At 48.7% G+C, this 17169-nt stretch overlaps 8 protein-coding genes across 10 annotated transcripts; 3 read left to right on the top strand and 5 right to left on the bottom strand.

Moving 5' to 3' along the window:
• Positions 1-152: 152 nt before the first annotated feature.
• On the bottom strand, positions 153-506 carry PV09_07591 (uncharacterized protein; the record flags this gene model as incomplete). The annotated part of the gene is made up of 1 exon (XM_016361374.1): positions 153-506. The coding sequence occupies one exon, from the start codon at positions 504-506 to the stop codon at positions 153-155; it is 354 nt and encodes a 117-aa protein (XP_016210700.1).
• A 448-nt stretch (positions 507-954) lies between these two features.
• Positions 955-1589, bottom strand: PV09_07590 (uncharacterized protein; the record flags this gene model as incomplete). Its single annotated transcript, XM_016361373.1, has 2 exons — positions 955-1461; positions 1515-1589. The coding sequence occupies 2 exons, from the start codon at positions 1587-1589 to the stop codon at positions 955-957; spliced, it is 582 nt and encodes a 193-aa protein (XP_016210699.1).
• A 382-nt stretch (positions 1590-1971) lies between these two features.
• Positions 1972-3707, top strand: PV09_07589 (uncharacterized protein). Its single transcript, XM_016361372.1, has 2 exons — positions 1972-3530; positions 3578-3707. Exons 1-2 carry the CDS (start codon positions 2055-2057, stop codon positions 3620-3622), a joined length of 1521 nt encoding a protein of 506 aa, XP_016210698.1. The 5' UTR covers positions 1972-2054; the 3' UTR covers positions 3623-3707.
• A 91-nt stretch (positions 3708-3798) lies between these two features.
• PV09_07588 (uncharacterized protein) lies at positions 3799-4761 on the bottom strand (the record flags this gene model as incomplete). Its single annotated transcript, XM_016361371.1, has 2 exons — positions 3799-4497; positions 4549-4761. 2 exons carry the CDS (start codon positions 4759-4761, stop codon positions 3799-3801), a joined length of 912 nt encoding a protein of 303 aa, XP_016210697.1.
• A 5369-nt stretch (positions 4762-10130) lies between these two features.
• Positions 10131-11885, bottom strand: PV09_07587. 2 transcript variants are annotated; one of them, XM_016361369.1, is made up of 2 exons: positions 11633-11885; positions 10131-11585 (listed from the first exon to the last, which is right to left on the bottom strand). In XM_016361369.1, the coding sequence occupies exon 2, from the start codon at positions 10670-10672 to the stop codon at positions 10217-10219; it is 456 nt and encodes a 151-aa protein (XP_016210695.1). In that variant the 5' UTR covers positions 10673-11585; positions 11633-11885; the 3' UTR covers positions 10131-10216. The 2 variants fall into 2 exon arrangements, with proteins under 2 accessions (XP_016210695.1, XP_016210696.1); XM_016361370.1 differs by having other exon boundaries at positions 10131-11729; positions 11780-11885.
• A 467-nt stretch (positions 11886-12352) lies between these two features.
• PV09_07586 (uncharacterized protein) lies at positions 12353-12999 on the top strand (the record flags this gene model as incomplete). Its single annotated transcript, XM_016361368.1, has 2 exons — positions 12353-12588; positions 12771-12999. The coding sequence occupies 2 exons, from the start codon at positions 12353-12355 to the stop codon at positions 12997-12999; spliced, it is 465 nt and encodes a 154-aa protein (XP_016210694.1).
• A 567-nt stretch (positions 13000-13566) lies between these two features.
• Positions 13567-15582, bottom strand: PV09_07585 (uncharacterized protein). The gene is made up of 4 exons (XM_016361367.1): positions 15090-15582; positions 14244-15042; positions 13969-14181; positions 13567-13913 (listed from the first exon to the last, which is right to left on the bottom strand). The coding sequence occupies exons 1-4, from the start codon at positions 15564-15566 to the stop codon at positions 13684-13686; spliced, it is 1719 nt and encodes a 572-aa protein (XP_016210693.1). The 5' UTR covers positions 15567-15582; the 3' UTR covers positions 13567-13683.
• Positions 15583-15685: 103 nt separating this feature from the next.
• On the top strand, positions 15686-17147 carry PV09_07584 (the record flags this gene model as incomplete). 2 transcript variants are annotated; one of them, XM_016361366.1, is made up of 3 exons in its annotated part: positions 15686-16133; positions 16186-16317; positions 16363-17147. In XM_016361366.1, the coding sequence occupies 3 exons, from the start codon at positions 15936-15938 to the stop codon at positions 16882-16884; spliced, it is 852 nt and encodes a 283-aa protein (XP_016210692.1). In that variant the 3' UTR covers positions 16885-17147. The 2 variants fall into 2 exon arrangements, with proteins under 2 accessions (XP_016210692.1, XP_016210691.1); XM_016361365.1 differs by having other exon boundaries at positions 15936-16133; positions 16186-17147.
• Between the last annotated feature and the right edge of the window lie 22 nt (positions 17148-17169).

Here is a 17169-nt window from a genome sequence, read left to right as displayed (position 1 = left end):
TTTCCCACCGTCTTTTCCCACCGTCTTTTCCCACCGTCTTTTCCCACCGTCTTTTCCCACCGTCTTTTCCCACCGTCTTTTCCCACCGTCTTTTCTCACCTTCTTTTCCCACGGGTTTCTCATCTGCTTTTCCCACCGTCTTTTCCCACCTTCTATTCCCACTCTTTCTTTCTAAGCCTCTGCTCTCTTTGGTTGGTCGGAATGGTCGGGAACGCCAAGGAAGTTAGGGAGGTTAGAGGCAAGAAGGCAAAGAAGTTCGAATGGTCTAAGTGGAGGCCACGACTATCAACCGTTTTGAGGCAGTTCCGTGCAAGCGATGCCAATGCCAATGCCAATGAAGCCGACAAGACTAAAGAAACCGATGAGATTCGACAAAGGCGCCTGAATTTTGGGCGTGTTGTGTCGAATACACACAAATCTAAAAAATATGAGCAACAGCGAAGAGATCGCCGAGCACGGGAGAAGCTAGTGAAGATTCGCATAGTCATGGGCTTCGAGTTTTTCATTCTTTGCGCCGCGGCGCTTTCCTTGACAAGGATTTATTTGATTGATGTCTCTGGAAACATAAATGAAATGGAAGCATGGTGGCAGCAGCAGCAGAAGGAACTTCCAAAAAGCTTCGTCGCCTTCTGTGACGAATGTAAAGAGGCTATATTAACACGTAAGTTACGATTGAGACGGATTCATTATCCTAACTTGGTTACAGTACCTGTTCCGCTCGATGACGATGACGACATCTGTATTCATTGGCAGAGTGTGTTATCGCCGCCACAGCAGGACTCAATCCAAGAGGACGCTGTGCTGCTCAACCACCAGTCTCAACAAGTATCTCCTCATTTACCCGACCTGCCACTTGACATCATGAATTATTCCGGCAGCCAACGTCCACAGAATTCGGGTACCACGGAATTTCCCATAGATATGTCGTATCTCCCACCGAACTACATCTTGGGGTCATCCGGCTTTGTATTCACCACTATAAAGAAGGCTGCACTGCTTAAGGTTATCGAGACACTCCCAGATGAGATTCAGGTGGCACATTCTTTCTATAGCAACTCGCAGCCTTTTGCCTTCATTCCTATAAATGATGAGCTCAGCGAGTGTTCGGATCCAAGTCTTGACATATTTTTTAGCTAGAATTTTAATTAAGCCTGATCCCATATTATTCATCATACCTGATATCTCCACAATCTTGCGAATCCGCATCGCCCCAAATATCCTAAAATACCATGTTGGTTCACCCCAGGGCAGAATACCAACTTTGCTGAATCGTGTACGATCGTCATCGGAGCCGATACTTGTGATAAAGGTATTCCCTAGCGCATTTTGTGCCTGACTATATATCTTTATAATTCCGCGGTCATCAAAATACAAAAGTAAGCGATGAGGTGTTGTTTCAGGTTTGTGTCGGCCGTCGGCTGAGGGAGGAGTGTCGATAATTTTGTAGGTATTAGGACTAAGCTAAATACTTGTAGGTAAGATGGAACATGTAAATCGACCGCGAATCAACTCACTCCGCAAGATACAAGGATGTCGTCATCGCTTGTCTCCTTAGGAAGCCATATAATATTTTCAGCCGTCACCACCATTTCTAGCAAGGAAATCGAAGTATGTGTTTACAGATTAACGTCAACCCGCCCTTAAAAGAAAAGGCGAAAGAAGAAAGCAGAGGAAGGTTAGTTATTCAGGACGAGTGGCCTCTTGAGCATGACCGGCACGGGTGAGTAGCTAATGAGCTGATGCTGAGATGTGAACAAGCAGTCCACACTTTCTTAGGAAAGTGGGGAAAGAGAACGTGGAGGCCTCCAGGTGGGTGGAAAAGCATAACTGAGTGACAGGGGTAGGCAAACATGGCGGGAAAACAAAGTGGAAAAAGGAGGTGGAAAAAAAGAGAGGGAATAAAAAGAGACTGGGAAAAGAGAGTGGAGGAAAGGGGTGTACAACTAGATTAATTTGCTTTCCTAATACAAATATAAATAAAGGCGAGGAGCCCGTTAGATGATTATGATCGATCAAACTCAAATTCCAGCTTCAATTGTTTTCAATCACCAACTATGATGTCGAAACAGAGTCCTGTGACAAGCAGCCGTCTTTGGCATTTGTGCATTCTGCCACAACACTGCGACCGGCGATTCTATGGTGTGTACGGTCGACTTATGCAATTCGGTGGTACCACTGCTTCTTTTAAGCTAGACGACCTTTCCGTCGAGCACCTGATGTTGTATTTTTCAACTGTGCTCCAAGGTATCCAAAATGTTTTCCCTGATATGTTTTTGGACAGCTCAATCAAATCGAGGCTTGAACACATGGTCATCCAGGTAGTCGAACCTGAAGACATGCGGCGTATTCGAGATATATCTGACGATACACAAACTGCCGCCCATCTTACCGATAGATCCGCTGCGATGGTCGTGCGATTAATTCTGAGCGAATTTCTTCCTCGTCCAGTGGTTGAAAATATGGTTGAGGATTACTTCCCAGAGGATACCAGCGACCTCGAAGATACGATGACTACGGCATACGATCGCTACCGGCGCGCTGATGGAATTTATGCTCTCAAGGAATTGTTTAGTTCTGTCCCTTTTTCTGAGGATATGGCCACAGACACAGGTTTCTCCGGCAAGAGAAAAGGTGCTAAAACTGACAGCTCCTATGTCAACACCAGCAATGGAAACAACCATGGAAGAGACTTTAGCATTATTCTTGACCCCCATGTCTACAATGTCAACACTTCGTCCAGTCCTGTCAACCCAAATGATCTAAGCAGACCTGCTGTGGTAACAGCAGTAGATGGTGGAGGAGTTGCTGGACTTGTTCGCGGTTTCCATTTCGACCAATCTGACGAATCGGCTACGGAAATACTGGACGACGGTTCAGTTGATGGAATTCGCAAGGAATATACTTTCGCGATTATTCGAGGTGTCCCCGTCCGTGGTTTTGCTATCATCAATGGCGGACATGCTCAGCTTCAGCTGAGTCAGCAAGGCATCGAATGTGTGCGACGCCTTATCTATGAGCTGCTTCAGCATATGCCAGGTCTGGAGGAGTGTCATCTGCCGAGTTCGAGTCCAAGTTTGCTTCGCGTGGAGCAGCTTCTCCAAAATATGAAGATCGAATTGACTGAAGAAGATCTGATTCAGCGCATTGAGAATGCCTCGGATACAGATTTGATACCATGGGCAACAGAAACCACCATTTGGGCCATCCAACAATGCATTTTATCTCCATGGTTATGCGAGATTGTGAGGCCGAAGCACCCTGCCGGCAGGGTCACTTTTCCGCTTCCCGGAGAAGACCCTGAGTTACAGCAATCCCGTAATAACAGCGCTGACCCGTGGGATCAACTTTCAGAGGACTTACATACAGCTAATATGTCACTGAAGCGTTTGGTGGATTTCTTGACAATGTTGCCTCATACGCAAACGGACTTGGTGCTAGATTTTGCTTGTGCGGGAGCGCTAAGCTCGGTTTCAACTATTCAACGCAAGCTAACTTACTTCAGGCGCATAGGACTAAAGCTCACCCCTCAGGTTAGATCCCACAATCCTGTCCAACATGTCATGCTTACTTCCTTTAGGATATTACCAATATTGAAAACGCAAAGAAGAGCACAAGGAGGTAGCGCGCGACGCGAAAGATGCTAAATGTACTACGCAGCAGAAGATAGATTAATGGCAATATTCCTGCGGGTTTAACCGATCGCATAATAGTAACGCCAGACATTTTCTCTTAGCCTTTACCAATCCATCTCCCCCTCTCACTTCCCCTCTCCTCTCCTGTCGCATCAGATTTGCGCCTTTATGCAAGATCTACCAGCGCAGGCCCTGAAAGCGCCGCCCACTCTAGCGACCACTCGTCCTTTGGCTGCCGGCTTGTTATGGCAGTGAAAACCTGACCTGTGATGTTGCTTGGAATATCAGTATGTCCTTTCCCAACGCCATCAATGGTTATATTTGTGTACGTCGGCTCCTGATCCTGACCCACCCATGCAGCTGTCAATGGTCTTCCTGCTTCAACAACGAATGGCATCTGAGAAACGTCCCAAGAGAAGTCGATACGGCGATCGGCTTGCTCTTGCGCATGCTGCGTTGAGTTAATAGCAGCCTGGATCATTGGTAGGACAGGTAGCGGGACACCATCAGGACATGAGCCAGGAATAACGTACTGCAGAGCAAAGTTCTGCGCCCACAGCATATGGATAATGGTGTCGAAGGCCTGAGGATTTGGTATCTGCTGTTCTTCAAGTAGCAGGAAGGCATCGTGGCGAGCTTCCACAGTTAAGATTGAGGAAAGACTGCTCACTAAACCAGGATCAGTCTCTGCCAATTCACCTGACAGCCCAATCAATGCACTCATCCCAACAGTGGTAAGGCGCTGAGCTACGAAGATGAAATCATTCCAACTGTTCACTGGGAATGAATAATTACACGGCCGAATCGGGGCTATATCATAGGCGTCAATCATAGACTGGAGGATCCGCACATGCGTTTGTTCTTGCTATATAAGGGTTAGATTTGGTGAGCTTGATATGAATATGAACGAACTTACGTCCGCAATCCGTGCGATAATGTCTCCAGAGTCATTCAGCGCGTTACTGGTGTCCCAATTAGAGAAGTTGGCGGCTGCAGCAGTAAAAAAAGAAGATTCCAAGTGTTCAACGAAAAGAAGAGCTTGGATATTGTCCAATGTGTTGCTGGAAATTGACTCGGGTAAGATGCTCGTGGGGATTGCTTCAGCAGTTTGAATGTCGCAAGACCCCATGGTACAGATCTGGGATGCGTGTGTCGCGCAAGCATCACCACCCCAAGTGCTTATTGGTGAGATGCTGGTCGAGCTGAGAGTTGAAACAGCACCGCTGTTGCTGTTAGGTGTACTTATGGATAAGCTGGAGGTCGCCGACGAAGACACTGGCGCTTGCCAGTGTGTTGTTATGGATGAGAGCAAAGGCGAACAAGAAGAAAAGCTAACCAGAGCTGAAATAGTGAGAGTCGTTGCAAAGGAGGCCATTGAGAGTTTGCGTTGACGTTGAGATAGTTAGAGAGAGATACTAGGTCTTAGAGCCCATGAGGTATATATTCTCTTGATGAGCGGGGCTTAGACGAACAAATTTCGAGATCTTGGATTTTTGACAGCATCGAGCCACAATTAGCCGCCGCCATGCTTCTGAACCTTGATGAAAATAGCAGCCGGCGCTTTGCTGAAAATATATATATGTATGAACAGCGATATAGCACCGAGTTGGTAAGACTTATCCATCATGCGTTTATGGGTTAATCTCAGTAGCACACATCGTGATCGCCCTGTGAACGGCACGGCAGTATTTACAAACTCGCGCCGTGAGAAACAAGATCAGCGTTTTCTTCAGAGATGCAACTCCACGCCGTGTGTCGAGAACATTCTACGGCAAACTCGCCCAGGGACGGTCAACTATATCACGGTGAGGGCGCTTGCTGAGAATGAGCAGGACTGCTCATATCTTGAGTTCTCGGCTTGCTTTAAAAGGCTAGCACATGGATGGGTCGCTATCCAGGTGGATATCGATAGCGAAGGCCATGAAAACGTGCGGGCAATCTACAACGTGAAGCCTGAACTGTTGTCGACGAGGGGGCCGATACACATGATATGTGAACTATACGACCGCGTTTTCTGGATGCTGGAGGGCGGGTCAACACTGAGGCAAATAGCGGAGGCATTAGAGAACGCGTATCGTGCTGACCCTTGTGTATACAGCTCATTGTGCGACGTCAATATCGAAGCTGTATTCTAATTTATCAACGCATCATCATAGACTAGTACTACACAAATGTTATGAGGCGGCCAGCCAGCCATTGAGGTGGACAGTGCATGCGGAGAATATGCCGCGCCAGCCAGTAAGAAACGAAGCGAAGCGCCGTCCAAAATTCTAGGATCGCGGAAAGTTGACACAGTGACGTACACAGCCGCACGACTGCTGCTTTGAAAATGGATTCGCTCAACGCGTTCGCTCCATCTGTCAAGTCAAAATTTTTTTTCGCCATGAGCGCAATACTGCAGAGACTTTCGGGCGTCGTCAGAGTTTTGTTTTCCCAACTACGATCGGACAAATCCTATACCGACATGTGCCGCGAGGCTTTCGAAGTGCCCTTCGAATCCTTGTGTGCTGGTATCTTCTCCTGGCTTAACCTAGCAGGCTTTCTTTTTTTTCCTACAACGCATCAAATCGCACCAAGCTTCCTAGTTAATTCGGAGCAAACTGCGTTTATTCGTGATTCTGTACGTGGAACTCATATTCTGATAGCTCTATGTGTTATTGGAAACTGTGGACACTGTATTATGTGGTATCGATGGCGGCAGAACTATGTTCTGCTTTTACATGGTATCTTCTAGTATGGCTGCTCTTCTACGGTACGTGTCAAAGTGCTGATTTGATACTAGCCCCTGTCTCTATCAGTCGTTCGCAGGCTTGGTGAGTTGTTTCATCAGTGTTTGGACACACAACTGGGCCTGTCCTCCGACAGTGGTAACATCCTTCGCAATCATTGGAGGCTATGGGGCAGGTATTCTGCTGCCCACCCTAATGTATTTCTGGCTGCTATGGCGAAAGCGGGATATCGATACCAAAATCCCGACCCGTAACACGTGTAAATAATCATACTCAGATATGAAGTGAACTGTACTGCTTTTTATTCTAGTATTGGATGAATAGAGAGGTGGATCTATCTAATGGCATATACTGGCAAATTACATCATGAATTGGGCCAATTCTCTCAAAAGACACGCTAGCACAAGCATCCAGAAAACAGTGGAGTATATCTGAACAAACAAAACTGGTTGATATGCTGCTGCACCATTGTCAATAGCAGGACTGATGGTCGTTGGTGTTGGGCCAATTCTGCCCTGTGAAGACATGGCAGACAATAGACTTGTTGAATTGAACAATGTCTGATTGAGGCTCATGTTGGCAGTTCCACTGCCAGTGCCTGCTGACGTGTTCGCGAGGGTCAGAGGGGTGGTGGTGGCTGGAAGACTCCCATACCACGGCAATGTTCCAGCAAATGGGGACATTGTTGAACTCGGTAAGTCAGGGGCCTCGAGCGAACATACGCATCTCATTGATTGAGGGGAGAGATTGGCGGCATCAATTTCAACTTGGACAACTACTGTAAGGTCCGTGGCGGATGGAGGAAAGTTTTGACTTTGGGCAGCGGTAGCAGCCCACAGTAGCAAAGTTGCTGCGCACATATCGGCTATGAATCTCATCGCTGTTTTGCGTGGACATAGGCGGATCAAAGTATAAGAGGTTTCGCCCCGGTGCTTCGGACACAGCCGCATCGTGTGTCCCAGATCAAGATTCAGAGTTTCGCAAAAGCTATATTAAATTTCTATATATAGCAACTGACGACCGAGTATAACATCACAGCAATTTTTGACCTTCGCAGGCTACTACCTGTCTTTCATATTCAATCAACACCCAAATGGCTTCTGCAGCAGTACAAACATCCCTTCCAGGGGCTCAAAATCAAAATCAAAATCAAACTCCTTCAAACATTGCCACACATCAAAATGCTCAACTTGATTCCGATGCCGTGTCCGATGCCGGATCTGATGCCTCTGGTGACGATCCTGGACCGGAACAAAGGTATGAACCATTCAGAACAGAAGACGAATGGAAATACAAAATCCCAAAGCGTTATGATAATGACATTCCATGGGACGATCCTCTCTCAGGCATTATGTACAACGACGATGGCACAGTCATATATGAAGACATGACTGAGAGCCAGAGGGCACAAAAGGATGAATTTCTCGCCCAAAGAGCGAACGGAACATATAAAAATCCAATGCAAAGACAAGCTGAAGCAGCGGGAGTTGCTGATGATACCACGAACACAGGGGAGGGGAGGGCAGCAATTCAGCTTGCCGGATTGCAAGGCGCTCTTGAGGAGAGGGCATATGCCAGTCCTGCCCCCCCGGAAGTACAGGAAGTGCTTATGCGGGCGCTTCCTCTTATTAGAGATCAATGGAGCCGCAAAATTAATCATCGGACCTTTTCGATCCACACGTCGCCGTTTAAAGTTTACCAAGAAGCACTAGAGGCAATCGTGCAACAAAACCCAGCCTTATCAAAGTACAAGCGACTCCCAATTGAGCCGATAAGAGTGAACATTGGGACACTGCAACCGCTGATTCACGACTTGGAGCGAACAGACCTAAAGGCTCAATATCTTAGTAATGCGCAGATGCAGACGGTAAACAAGTACCTAGACGCACTTAATTCCTTGAGCCTACAACTTATGAACGCCCATCTCCCTCTTTCAGCAGTTTTCCCACCCACGGTCTATCGCATAACTATGGAGGTGCTAAGTCGAAATGATATTACCAACGTTAACGCCCCTGGTATTATGTCATATATAGCCCAATCTCTACTCCCAACAAAGAAGATCGTCGAGAGCCTGAAGCCTTTAACTGTCGCGATGCACAATGCGCAAACAGATCAAGAGAAAGACAATGCATGGAATGCTTGGGAACAGCATTACAAGGAATGTGAGAAACGTATCAAGGAACTACAAGAAGCGTGGGGAGAGAACGCGCTGTTCTATATGATCCCAATTGATAGCTTCCGTGAATATGTCACAGTGTGGAAGAGCACCGCCGTTGCAAGTCGCGCCTCCATTGATGCTAAGTTTGCCCGCAGCGTGAATGCAATCTGCGCATATCTGGACCTTAGCCCTTGGTTTGACGGTGTCCAGGCAACCGAGCAAGAAAAGAAGGATGCCTTCACATACATGACGAAGCCGGTCCTGGCTCTGCCGCCACCAACGGATCCTATGCAAGGGGTTTCCTACTCTGGAGCAGCAGATTCTCTAGCATCGCCGCCTGCTACGGGAACAGCAGCCCCACAATTGCCAGCGCCCACTTCCGGAACCGCAGTTACCACTACAACACTAGTGCCGGCACCCGCTTCCGGAACAGCAGCCCCGCAAATGCCAGCGCCCGCTTCCGGAACAGCAGCCCCGCAAATGCCAGCGCCCGTTGCTGCAGGGTCAGGAGCCACGACGACAAATGCGACAGACACCAGCACAGTCACGGCAACGAGCTCTCAGGCCTATATTGACTTTAATTCCATAATACCTACCATTGAAGTAAGAAGCAACGGCGAAGTATGGAGCCATAGAGGTAAAGTCGTGTGGGTATCGAAGAGAGGGAAGGACTCATACTACGTGATTGTGAACGCTGGAACTGCGCGAAAGCCCTTTCATCTGGGATTCACGTCGGGCGATTTTGCAATAGACTCAGCTAAAAAGGCTTACGAACATTTCGGCAGCCCAAGCCCACTGGAAAAGGCGGAGAGATTGGAATTGAGAGGAAAGGTTCTTACAACAGACTGGGTAGTACAATGGAAGATGCCCTGGGGCAGCACATTCAGAGAAATTTATAGGTGGGGTGTTACCTGGCAACCAGGTACGAAGGTGCGTGGGAGGGATCCGCCCAGTACTTTGACACAGACGGAAGCCTGCGAAATTGTCGGCCGGAAAATGATGGAAGGGAAACTTGTCAGACACATGGCAGCACACGAAACGTGGAAGGGTCAATTTAAGGGTTGGGCTGCAGAGAACAAACACCCTGACACAAAGCAACCTCTTACGGAAGCGGAGCGGAAGGAAACACCTTGGTTCTTTAAAGAGTGGGATAATAGCTCTGCTGGGTCGATTGGAGCGACAGGAACCTCTGTGGGAGACGGCAACCTCGCCGCGTATGATTGATGAGTTGATCGCTCATGGTTCTGACAAGGTTGCTTGCTGGTAGAGCAACCTGCGCCCACTGCAGGTCTGGGCAGTGTGTTTTTGCGTCCAGTCTCTTCCGCTTTTGTAGAATTAGTTGCAATGGAATTTTCGTAGGTAATGCCATGCCATCATCACCAGTACTTCTGCAACCTCGTAATCATAGCCATACTAAGCCTCACCGCCGAGTAGACAGAGATAGAGGCGATGAGAGCGTCGCGCCGGCCGATCATCATGCGTGATTGGTTTGGAGAGTGAAGTCACGGCAAAGGCCACCGGTGGAGCACACCAAGAAAAGGTGAGGGGCAGGCGCACGCTGTCTATAAAAGGGCGGCCGTTCCCCATCTTGCTCTTCCATCTCTTTTTCTCCCTCCCCCCCCCCCTCGCTCGGTTCATCTCATCACCAGCCTGCTCAGCACCGCTTGTACCTCACTTCACGATGCCAACGAACACAACTAGACACAACTAGACGAAGTAGTCGATCGGATCCTGATGCAGCATTCAGACCAAGCCACTCTGTATTCTACGACCTCAGTCGTGTGCGTGGCGGTAGCGGTGCTACTGGTTCTGATCAAGAAGCTTTCAGGGAGTCCGCTGGCCGCATAGGAAATGAGAGCTCTACGGAGAATGGCCACGGCGGGGGAGGCAGGCAATCCGTCGGCTCTGCTGCGATACGCGCTTTGAGCGTTGTTCCTACAGAAGTCGTTAATCTTGTTGATGATCAAGAGGAAGATGAGAGTATCGCCGGCCCTTCTTCTGCAGCACCTGCCTGTGGTCGCACTGTAGCATTCATCGGCGAAGGTGGCGAAGGCGGAGCAGATGAGCGCACAACTGGCCGCTCTGCTGCTGTACGAGCTGGCCGGAAGTGACTCTCGATCGCTGATCCCATCAGCGAGAGACCGGCTAGTCATGGTCCACCCAAGAAGCGTACGCCCAGTTTTACCACTTCTGCATAGAATCTAATGCTAACCGCCCGAAGGAAAGCGCGAGGTGTACTGAGAACTGAACCCACGTGGCACAGCATGTACTTGACCAGACTTGGATTGAAAGACAGCGTCACTGAGTTTGGGAGCATGCGCGGCCACCAAAATGAGCAGTTGGGTCGTATCGCCGCTGAGCTCGGACAGCTCAACAAAGTACTGACACCTTTCCAGCGTACGGCCAAAAGCGCTGAGAAATTGCTTAGTCAGGTGAGCAAGAAGCAAGATTTGGCTTCCGAAACACTGCTCGGCATCGACGGACACGATTGTGCGATATGCTATCGTCGGGGACCTATACACAAGGCTGGAGAATGGGCCTTCATAGAGCCGTGTGGACATGGTCTGTTTTATGTAGATGCACAAAAAAACTGGCGGACAAATGGGTGCTGGAGGACAGTGTTGCGCGTGAGGAAGTGGAGGAGGGAAAACAGCGCCGGCTCCAATGCCCCTACTGTCGAAAGGCTGGCAAGTTCGTTCCGCTATTCGTTGTTTCTGTAGGATAATTGTGGTCAGTAGGAGGCTGATAGTCACGCACGTTCCTATAGCGTGAAAGCTAAATCTGGTTTTCTTGCAAGGGCAGTGCTGTGCCGCTCGTGGATTTAAGGAACGGCCATTTTCCTGCTTATTAGCTAGCTCGTATCAAACACAATCAACAAAGAGACAAACGATGCATTACCATCCTCAAGTTTCCTTCTACCCTACAGTGGTTTCATCTATATCGCGTCCACCAAACAACGTCGAGCTTTTCATTATGAGCAATTTCGACCAGCACGTTCAACGCTGTTACTTATGTAATAGGCGGACACCGAGGTTCTGTGGAGTGTTTCAGCGTATTGCAAGATCTCTGCTCATAAAATTAGAAATGAGGCATGATGGCTTGATATATTCCACCTTAAGTGGTCGCTGGGTGTCACAACGTGTTGAAGTGCCGCATGATTTTTCGTCCGTCCATGAGTACCTAAGGCTCTGCGCTAGGAATGCTCAGATACTAGATATATAAAAAATTATTCATCTTATAATTAGTTAGAAGGCCCATACGGATCAAGATTGGATTTGCATGCAGCAGACATGGTGTTGCCCTCGCGGGGCTGGACGTGAGGTTGAAAGTCATGCGGGCTTTATTGGCAGGAATAAAGAATCCAGGATATGGATTATCCTGGATTTAATCTGGAATAATATTCGAATTCTTAGTGGTCTGTGCGCTTAAATAAAATGTCGTAATAATGGACTCAACTCTGAGTCCAAAAATGCATCACGTGCGACCCCCCGTTCTTTTAGGGGCTATAACTTACCCTATTTTTTAGGGCCTCGCTTTCCCAAGAGTATTTGGAATAATAATCCAAAATTTGGATATCCAAACCCGATTTATCCATTATCAACCCTGCCCCTGATTACCTTGTGGGCTTTCACACAAGTCCAGTGCATGCTTTCACCCGAGTCCCGCCATCCAGACATGCCCAGCCACGCAAGGCGCTTTTCGATCCCAGATTTTGGAATTCGGCGTCAGGAAGGGACAGGTTGAAGGGCGCTTGTTCGGGCGTCTATAAAGCAAGCTTGTCTGAACTCTGTTGCTGCTATTCTCTCTAGCATCTAGCTCCACCATCACGCACCATGTCGTTCACTTACATCTCCGACAACAATAACAGCAAGACCCGCCGAGATTCCAGCCACTCGATTGTCCACCGTCATCATCACGGCGAAGAAGGTAAAGAACCACGAGCATTTAAGACCGCTCTCGTCAGTGCTTTACTTGCTGGCTTTGCCGTCCATAAGAAAACCAAAGGAGACAAGCTCTCCTCGGTGGCTGCTGCCGCAGTCGGTGCCCTTGTCGCGCGCGAGACCAAGCGGTACGTCAAGCAGCCACACGACCGGCGTTCTTATATTAGGGAATAGAGTAAAATAGTCTTTGCGGTTTGGTGTTCTTGCCGCAATCTCCTTCACTCCAAAGCTGCAGATAGAGAAAAATACAATTTGATAATAGCTAAGTTAACTACAAAATGCTCAAGATATGTGTCTGTGAAGTTATAAGTTACCCGTGGGCATCCTCTGAAGGTGGCATTTTGCGGTACCCGAAAAGTCTCCAGCCATGCGAACTCGCTGTGGCGATGTCCGTTGTACTACCCTTCAATATCGCGCCAGCGGTCGACAATCCAGGAAAGAAAAGGATGACGGCCAGCTGTATCTCTACCCGTGGGAAGAGAAAGCCCTTGCCAAATTCCTGGCGCACCAAGATGCCCTTGGACGCTCTGTTCGGGTAGGGTATATACGTTCAATAGCCTTCGGCATTGCCTGTCAGCGAGAACCAAGCAATAGGCCAAGTAATCCTCCGTACGAAGGCTGGGCGCAAGCCTTTTATAATCGCCATCCTGAACTGACCGCGAGCAAACAACAAGCATTAGACTGGAAACGGTTTGACATATGATAAGGTTGCACACTGGTTCGAAGTGATTGGGCCAGTGCTGCAGTGTTCGGACATACTTGTAATTTGTGGAATTATGATGAAACTGGCACTCTTCTTTTGATGCCGAACACAGTGAAAGTCGTCATCAGCAAGAACAATAAGCGAGGCCGAAAAGGCGCGCGTATGGCCATCAAAAGCTAACAGAAACTCTATAATAGATCGTTAATAGCCATGTCCAATGACCAGGTGAAAAATAAGCTATCTATAGACTGGGACAGGGAGCGACGATGTAGATGTAATATTCAAGTCTAGAGATGTGGCGATACTGTCGGGCAGCCGAACTACATTATTCAGTAAGGAAAGAGGCAGAATAGACACAAACGCGACTGTATGACTACTTGCAAGACAAAGTACATGGATATGTGGCCCTTTGCGCCGGGTGGCCCGTTGCACCGGGATCGATGTTACAATAAGTCATTGCACTGTCATTCTATAAACTTATCACCACTAAAGATGACCGGCATCTCAGTATTATCTAGTCTTATTTAGGTAGTTCTTCGGGACGGAAGTCTGGATATATAAGATCAATATCATTGAACGTCTCAATCCGATCAATGTCAGGTTCATTCACGTCGCCGTTGACACGATACTTGTTCTGGGTGGTCGACGTTGCTGATCTGTCGTTTCCAGTTAGGACGACTTGCGTGCCTCGGCTCGAGGTTTTACGAACGGCAGCCCGAATATCCTGGTCTACGCTGGGAGTCGTGCACGCTATATTCGAGGGATCAGCGATGGTACAAGTCATTTTGCTAGGGATTCGACGTACCAACAACGGCCATGTTTCCGGCCTCTGCATCCCACTCTTGCTGAATAACGTCCGCAACAAACATTGCTCCCTCGTGCGAATGCAGGCCCCGCATTATCCTTCGGCTCTCGCCAGGTCGGTTTCTGCCTCGCACGTATGTAACGATGTTAAGAATCTCTCGTGGATCTTCTCGCAGCAGCAGCTTGAACAGATCTTGAACGATACTATACTGATCTGCAAGCAACTAGTTAGTTCCACGGCAGCTTTTCGAGGCTCAGCAACAATAGTGGACAAACCTTCGGAATCGGCCAGCCACGTGAGGGATATCCGTCTAACCCTACCGGTTTTGTTATTGTGCGATTTCAGAAGTTTCTGAATTGAGACTATGCATGAAGCCACACCCACGCCGCTGGTTATGTATAGCACTTTATCATAATCATCAACATGGTAATCTACGCCGTACGGCCCATCCAATAGGACAGCAGCTTTCGGCTCTGCAGTCCTGATCTTTTTCGAGAAGCCACTGCGCCGGTCAAGAAGGAATTGTAGCACTTGCTTGCCCTCGATGACTTCCTGCCACATAACCATATATGGATGCCACTGCAAAATACCTTGAGCCCTGTTGGGTATGCTGGGAAAACATATGTAAAAGTAGTGGCCCGGGAAGATATTGCACGGCTTTTTCAGCGTTACCCAGAGCCGGTGCGTGGACTGGGCTATCCCCGCAATCTGATCGTGGCCGTTGCCGTCGATGTCTGCCTGCATGGCGCGCGCTATCCCATTACTCACCTCGTTGTCAGCTCGGGGGCTTCTGAAATATTTGGGGACGACGTCAATATCGCTCAGCGTCGCGGTGTGGAATCCTCCGCTTCGCAAAACGATCGCAAGAACGGACAGGAGCATCCAACAAAACCAGATGACAGAGATACAGGATAATATGCTAACAAACAAGGTGTTGTTCAAGGGCACGTGAGCCCATAGGGCCCCTAGGAATACGAAAGCAACGAAGGCATGAACGCGTTTGAATACTTCATAGAAGTAGCGCCGCACAGGGAGAAGGGAGAAAAGGATTAGAGAGGGTGTGGTTACGATGAGCTGCGCAATGGTGAGCGTGCTTCGTTGCTTACAGGTGGGGTACTTACTGTGACGAAAAGCACGCCAATCCGCATCGGCGACATCCACATACGCAGCGCTATGTGGATGGCCATATGACTGAAGCACGTGCGACCTACCCAACGATGCAGAAATGCGAGTTCGCCGAGCCGGATCCGGAGACAGCGGTCTAAAGCAAGGTTCACTCGGCTCCCGAGAAACACGGCACACAAATTTATCATCGCCAACGTGCTTGCGTTTTTAGAAATCTGCAGTCGATCAGGCCGCCCGAAGAACAGGCAGAATGTATTACCGGCAGCGTAGAGCGCGAGTATACTTAGCGCGAGCATGTTAACATCGAGGCTGCTATGGAGCCGCTTACCGACATGTGTGTGGATCATGGCTCTTCGGAAGTGCGACCGAAGGAAGTATCGGCTGCGCTCGTTGAGTAGTCGAAGGAGGCGGTACAAGAAGCACGCGCTAAGACACGATGCAAGGGAAATAGCATAAATCCAAAGCTGCTCCATGGTGAGTTGTGCTACGTACGGCGCGTCACGAAGAATGCTGATGGTGGCTACTTGTAGGCCAGCGCGAGGGTGCATTTGCCACTCGCTTAGAGGTTCATCCTCACTCTTGATTCCTGGATCTCTTTCAGGCGACAAGGCTGTGCAGTGATGTGCTATGCAGCTGAAGCAGTGCATTGCATGGTTGCCTCAAGGCGCTAGGCAGACTTGTGCACGCGCCCTACCTGCATCACAATTAAGCGCCGACTCTGATGTTGGTTCGCTGACTCTGTTTGTCTTCAGGAGCTCCGTCTATATGAATATATAAAGATAACACGATGGCGCACATCACGGCTCAGGAACAAGACGAAAGCGAATTTCAAAAAGCAAAACATGAAATCCCAAACTGACAGCTTGGCTGGCTGGCCAAAAGGATTCGCTGGCAAGGAAAAGTCCGGCTGCCAGAAGCTGCTCAATTTGGGCGATGACTATAAATTTAACGTTGCCCGTTTGGTGGTAGATGAAAGATTGAAGAGAGTACGCGCCTTTTGCAACAACCGTGAGGTTTTTCAAAGGCTGTTCCGCTTCGATGTGAGTTTGCCAAGGTGGGACTTCGAGAGCGACTAACCTATGTTATTGGCAGGATGACTATGAAGTCGAATTGATGAGCCCCAGCGACATTTTGACTGTCAAAGAGCTGCAGAAACGAGATGAACGCCTCGCTCGCACGGCGTCGGCCCGCTTAGATGCCCCTCCCAACAAGCCGCGGGTCAAGGTGGGTTCTACGTCTCCCAGACTCTATACCTACTCATATTCTCAGGCGACAAGGCAAGACGCAGAATGGGACCTTCAAGATACCCTGATGTTTTCGGGGCCTCCAAGGTTTCCTTCTGCTGAGCTGCCGACAACTCAAGCGGACCAGCACCATGACACTGCGAATTTTGGCAGCAGCTTCCTTTGTGAGCTTCCCGCTACGACCGTTTCTCATTTCGACGATGGCCTCATTCCCGCAGCTATGGACTCTTCTAGCGGCAATCCCCACATGTTGGGGACGAACAGCGTCCAGCCTTTCGAGGATATCGTGCAGCCAACTGAGGAACTTAATGCACTGATTCCAACTTCCTTCGTGCCCAGAGGTGATGGCGATGCAGTGACCGAGGGTGCCTTGATCCTGGCGTCTCAAGCTCATATGCTCTCTCCCCGCACCTTGATGGACTTCAGTATCGCGCCCGACAGCACTGATATGATGTTGGACGATGTTGAATTCATCCTCAATGCAACTTCACCAACATATAACATGATGCTCAAGACTCCGGCGATGGCCACGTTCTGTATCGAGTAGTTCCAACAATAGGAAGCAACCATGGCTACGTGTTATGGTTAGGGAAACGACGCATCCAACTAGAGCACGGTAGAGGTTTTACATGCACGTATGCTTATCAGATTTCAAACTTAGGATTCATCAATTAATTTGGGTGCTTTAAAATATTTGGTTTATCGTCCATCCTTATTAGATGAACGTTGTCATTTAGCTTCTAGTAGCCTTTAAAAATGCTAGGAGCGGAGGGCATCGACAGAGAAGAGTAATATGAAATAGTAGTCCCACCGCAATTGAAAAATTGATCCA

The sequence above is a fragment of the Verruconis gallopava genome, assembly GCF_000836295.1.
Source record: "Verruconis gallopava strain CBS 43764 unplaced genomic scaffold supercont1.31, whole genome shotgun sequence".
NCBI classification, from domain to species: domain Eukaryota; kingdom Fungi; phylum Ascomycota; class Dothideomycetes; order Venturiales; family Sympoventuriaceae; genus Verruconis; species Verruconis gallopava.
Note: the sequence above shows the minus strand (reverse complement) of the source record. Positions and strands in the feature narration are given on the sequence as shown.

What these genes read in the sequence shown, in the direction of transcription:
- PV09_07585 (XM_016361367.1), bottom strand. Translation starts at nt 15,566, where the DNA reads ATGGAGCAGCTTTGGATTTATGCTATTTCCCTTGCATCGTGTCTTAGC. An exon ending in GTGGCTGGCCGATTCCGAAG is followed by an intron (nt 14,182 to 14,243) that starts GTTTGTCCACTA and finishes AGTTGCTTGCAG; the next exon opens with ATCAGTATAGTATCGTTCAA. An exon ending in CGGAAACATGGCCGTTGTTG is followed by an intron (nt 13,914 to 13,968) that starts GTACGTCGAATC and finishes CCTCGAATATAG; the next exon opens with CGTGCACGACTCCCAGCGTA.
- PV09_07587 (XM_016361369.1), bottom strand. Translation starts at nt 10,672, where the DNA reads ATGACTAGCCGGTCTCTCGCTGATGGGATCAGCGATCGAGAGTCACTT.
- PV09_07589 (XM_016361372.1), top strand. Translation starts at nt 2,055, where the DNA reads ATGATGTCGAAACAGAGTCCTGTGACAAGCAGCCGTCTTTGGCATTTG. An exon ending in GACTAAAGCTCACCCCTCAG is followed by an intron (nt 3,531 to 3,577) that starts GTTAGATCCCAC and finishes TACTTCCTTTAG; the next exon opens with GATATTACCAATATTGAAAA.